The sequence below is a fragment of the Nicrophorus vespilloides genome, unplaced genomic scaffold, assembly GCF_001412225.1.
Source record: "Nicrophorus vespilloides isolate i.1.1-1 unplaced genomic scaffold, Nicve_v1.0, whole genome shotgun sequence".
Classification (NCBI taxonomy): domain Eukaryota; kingdom Metazoa; phylum Arthropoda; class Insecta; order Coleoptera; family Silphidae; genus Nicrophorus; species Nicrophorus vespilloides.
The window spans coordinates 20,826-25,775 of NW_017096546.1; the positions used below are offsets into that span (position 1 = coordinate 20,826).

A 4,950-nucleotide genomic window follows, 5' to 3' on the forward strand; every position below is an offset into this window, starting at 1 on the left:
GGTCTGTCAAGTTAACTTTAATGCATGCGGTTAATTTAAGCGGGAAGATTAGTTGTACAAAGTGAAAGTCTTTCGTTTCCTCGTTAGTAATGAAGGAAGAAGTAGAGGCTTTTGGCTTCTGCGGAGTACCAAAACTAATATATTTGTGTGTGTGTTTGCTTTAAATTAATTTTAATGTTTTGCGGTTTGTTTGTTGTGTGTTCGCAGCATACGCTAACGGGACATTCCGGCAAGGTGCTCGCCGCAAAATTCCTGGGAGAGCCGTCCAAAGTGGTGACTGGTAGTCACGACCGTACATTGAAAATCTGGGATCTCAGAAGTCGAGCATGTAAGTATACATTGATGATGAATAAGAAGAAAGAAACCATGTCTTCCTCCTTTTCATCTTCATCTTTATACTCTTTCATTCTTTTTTGTTGTTTGTCGTCGTCGTATTCCTCATCCAGTTCTTCTCTTCTGCTCTCTTCCGGGCCGTGTTTCTGCTGGCTGTCTCTCCGTTTGTATGTATGCATGCATGTGCGAGAGAGAGGAGAAGAGCCCACATTGAAGGATTTATGTGTTATTAGTGCACGTCGGATAATCTCATTGGAATATTATTTCAGTCACGATCATAGGCGCACACTCACTCACATATACACACGAGAGCGTACGTACATAAGATCCTCTCTTCCCATGAAACCGAATCCGCAAAGAAAATTGATGCACATGCATCCACACACAACGAAAGAGTGGACTTTAAGAAAGGAAAATAGTGATATTTACAAAGTAGCAAATTATTCTCGCCCGAGATGTGTATAGGTTGGATGAGTTTGCAATGTGTGTGTTTGCGAGTTTCATTTCGTTTGGGGCCCGAAGATTAAAAGCGGTCGTAAAGGCCGGATGGAGAAAATGCTGTAGCTGTTTCAACCTTTCTCGCTCCTTGCTGTGTGTATATTCCACGTTGGAGCCACGTTTTCTGGTTTCGCTCTGTACGTGCCGTCACCCCTTAACTTGGAAATCGATGTGTCCGCCCCGCAAATTTTGCTTGTCACCGAAACTTCGCCAAATTGATTCCAAATGAAATTATGGCCTCGGCATTTTTCAGCACTTATCTGTATTCCGGCCGTCTCCGAACGTTGCCGCCGCTGCCGCCTCCAGCGACAATCATTAACTCGGTCACAAATCAGAATAGCACGAATGGAAGGGACGCGCGAAAACAAACGGATTAAAAAACATAGGTGTTCGAACGTTGTACATTGTCATTGGAGATAATGTCATTAATACAACGATACAAGTTCGTTTGCATGTTCATTCGAAAGTATCAGTGCGTTAAACAAATTGACAACCTATTGGATACAGCGTGCAACATTTCATTTAAACCAAAAGATTACAAAGCCTTGTTTATAGGTTATCAAATCCTCACAGTTTGATGGATTCATGGAAATACATTAGTCTTATAGATCATTGAAATAAAATATATTTTTTCAAAAAAGTAATGTCAAAGCATGAAACAAATTGACACCTTAACTAATATTACTGATTATGACTTTTAAGGGTTTCTCGTTTACAAATCTGCTATTAAATTAACTTCATTGTAGCTCAAAAACTAATTTAATATATAATAATATTAATAGTCTAGATCTTATATTAAATATATTATGAAACAGTAAAATTTTTCAAAATTAATGTTCTTAGAATATTTTGTCTATAATATGTAAATCTTTGATTTCTTTTTTAAATTTATCCATTCTATAACTAATACTTATCTATTTCATTCTATTCATTTATATTAGATGTTTCATTTTGTAAATGACCTTGATCTAATTTCATTTTTTTTTAATTATACTTTTACTTAACAATGTTTTCAAGAGTTTTTACAAATACTCAATATTTATTAAAAAGAACATTGTCGATGACTTATTAAGTTCATAATTTGTTTGACTATTTTCAAAATTCGAATATTGAATTTTTTAAAATCAATACAAAATTTATATTAGTTGTATAAATAAGTTGTATATTGTTATTGAATATATTTTTACAATATATTTTTAAATTCTGAAAAATTCATTCATAAGTTCAGAATTTTTTTATTGAAAGCCTAAAGTAAACTAGTTTATATTAAATATTTTATGAAACAGTAATATTTTCCAAAATAAATGTTTTGTCTATAATGTGTAAATCTTTGCTTTTTCTTAAAATGTATTCATACTATAACTATTTCTTATTTATTTAACATGAGTCTTCGATTTCTCATTTATTATTAATTTATGTAAAGTGGAACCTCGCTTAGCGAGTTTGATCCGTTTCAAAATTTCCAAATTTGTACACGAATTTTAATCGAATAGTGAAAAATATTGAAAAAAAATGCATATGTGTACACAAGTTTTAGAAATGATGTAGCAGGCGTACAATCTGGGGCTTCTCATCGTCACTCGTTATGCGAAACGTCGTTTTTCTTACAATTCATTTTACTTGTTAAGCGAGGTTCCACTGTATATAGATTTTTCAGTAGTTTGATTTTGCTAGTAGTTTAGCATATTTCAAACGTAAAATAATACGTATATGTGGGTATATTGCAGGCATTGCAGTTACATAAGAGACACCAGTATTTTGCGATGACTAACATTTAGGTATTTTAATAATATTTATTTAATTTGTAAGGATCATTACATTGCTCTTAGTTTATCATAAGTCTCTTGCGACTTTAGAATAACTCTACCTTCAGTTCACTTACTTATTTGCAATCATAAAGGTTTTTTTATTATTTGGTAAATATCGAATCTACAATATTTTTATTGATCCGAAGTGGTTATAAATAATTTTTATATTTAGATTTATACATTATTTAGATCGAAATTAAATAATTTATGAATTAAATAAAAGAGTTCAAATTTTAAATACGTGCTCGACGTTTCAAACATCAATATTTTATTTGAAAGCAAATCCTTTGAACGGTTATTGTGCACTTATTTTAATCCCTATATTATTACCTTTAATACAATTACCTGATGATTGATATTTTGAAGCCAGATTTCAAAATATACATAAAAATAAGACATACATTTTTTAAATTACATTTCGAAATTTCAGTCATTAAAATTTAAAATCAAATTTTGTAAAAGTTATTTGCTCTTGTTTTAATCCTTATATTATTAACTTCGATAGAAATAGTTGATAATTGATATTTTGTCCCAGATTTCGAAATATACATAAAAATGAGACATTTTTTTTTTAAATTACATTTCGAAATTTCAGTCATTAAAATTTAAAATCAAATTTTGTGAAAGTTATTTGCTCTTGTTCTAATCATTATATTATTACCTTCGGTAGAAATAGTTGATAATTGATATTTTGTAGCTAGATTTTGTAGCTAATATACATAAAAATAAGATATACACTTTTTTTAATTACATTTCGAAATTTCAATCATTACTATTTGAAATCAAATTTTGTAAAAGTTATTTGCTTTTGTTTTAATCCTTATATTATTACATTAGATAGAAATAGTTGAAGATTGATATTTTGTAGATAGATTTCGAAATATACATAAAAATGAGATATACATACATTTCGAAATTTCAGTCATTACTATTAGAAATCAAAGTTTGTGAGAGATATTTGCACTTGTTTTAATCCTAATACCATCAATAGAAATAGTTGATGATTTGTAGTTAGATTTCGAAATATTCATAAAAAAACTTACATATATACTTTTTTGTAATTAACTTTTGAAATTTTAGTGATTAAAATTTGAAATCAAATTGAATTGTAATGTAATAATGTGTATTTATAATTTGTAAGGATTAATTATTCAATGTTTCATCTTTGCTCTTAGTTTATAAGTCACCTACGACTTTACAATAACTCCACCAACTTGTGAGTTCTTTTCTTAAGGAGATTTCACATTTTTTAGTATTTAGTATATATTTAGACTACTTATAAACTTTTATTTGCTTCCATTTCTACTCATTTTCCTCTTCTTATGTATTATTACTTCATAATTCTAATATTTATTTTTTAGTCAATCATAAAAAAAGTTACAAAATTTATATTTGATTTTAAAGTTTAGTTGAAAACTTTTGGTTGTAGCTGAAACTATATAAATCCATATTACTATTAGCAAAGTGCAGGTGAAATGTGATTCCTCGATTTACGACCATCGTCCAATTAGGTCGAAGGTGTCAGGTGCGACCTGGCGTTCGGTATTTGATAATTGACAGACATCGCAAGGCAAGGCAAGGCAAAGCGGGAGGTTTGCAAATTAATTTTCTCACTCGAACAAAGTGAATTAAAATAATTAAGATGAGGAAAACGGAGAGAAGAGGACGAGGAGAGTTTAACAAACCCATCTCCAAGGATTCTCTCATCTCAGTTTTTTTTGTACTATTATTGTAGTTTGCATTCACCAGAAAATAGTTGTTTAATGTGCAATTTATATTAAGATTATTATTAATATGGAACGTTCTCGGAATATGTAAATGTTGGACTACGTTCGTTGGGCGTTCCATGCACCGAATGCATCCTAAGAAAATACCACTGCCACGACGGAGGCTTCGTAATCTCTGCGAAAAGGGTTAATTACGATGTAGCCGTAAAGCGGCGATGATATGCGCATACTAATCTCGTCTTTAAACTTTAAATAAATATGTTGTTTTTTTGTGTGCGTGCAGGTATTGAAACGAAATTCGCTGGGTCCAGTTGCAACGATCTGGTCACGGTCGATGGAGCCGGATCCATCATCATCAGCGGACATTTCGACAAGAGGATCCGATTCTGGGACACCAGGACCGAATCCAGCGCGCACGACATCGTCCTCAACGGAAAAGTCACCTCTTTGGACTTATCCAGGGGTAAGTCAGAAAATTAATCCATCTTCCGTTACAGCATTGATGATAGTGTTGCTGAATCGGGAATTCCCGGGACAAGACTCGAGAAATTTCAAAATTAAAATATCTAAAATATCTAAAATAT

At 31.4% G+C, this 4,950-nt stretch overlaps 1 protein-coding gene across 1 annotated transcript; it reads left to right on the forward strand.

The window, feature by feature from the left end:
* Positions 1–207: 207 nt before the first annotated feature.
* On the forward strand, positions 208–4,829 carry LOC108557371 (autophagy-related protein 16-1-like; the record flags this gene model as incomplete). Its single annotated transcript, XM_017913859.1, has 2 exons — positions 208–328; positions 4,650–4,829. Coding segments are annotated over 2 exons (301 nt in total), but the record flags the coding sequence as incomplete, so codon positions are not given.
* Positions 4,830–4,950: the final 121 nt, after the last annotated feature.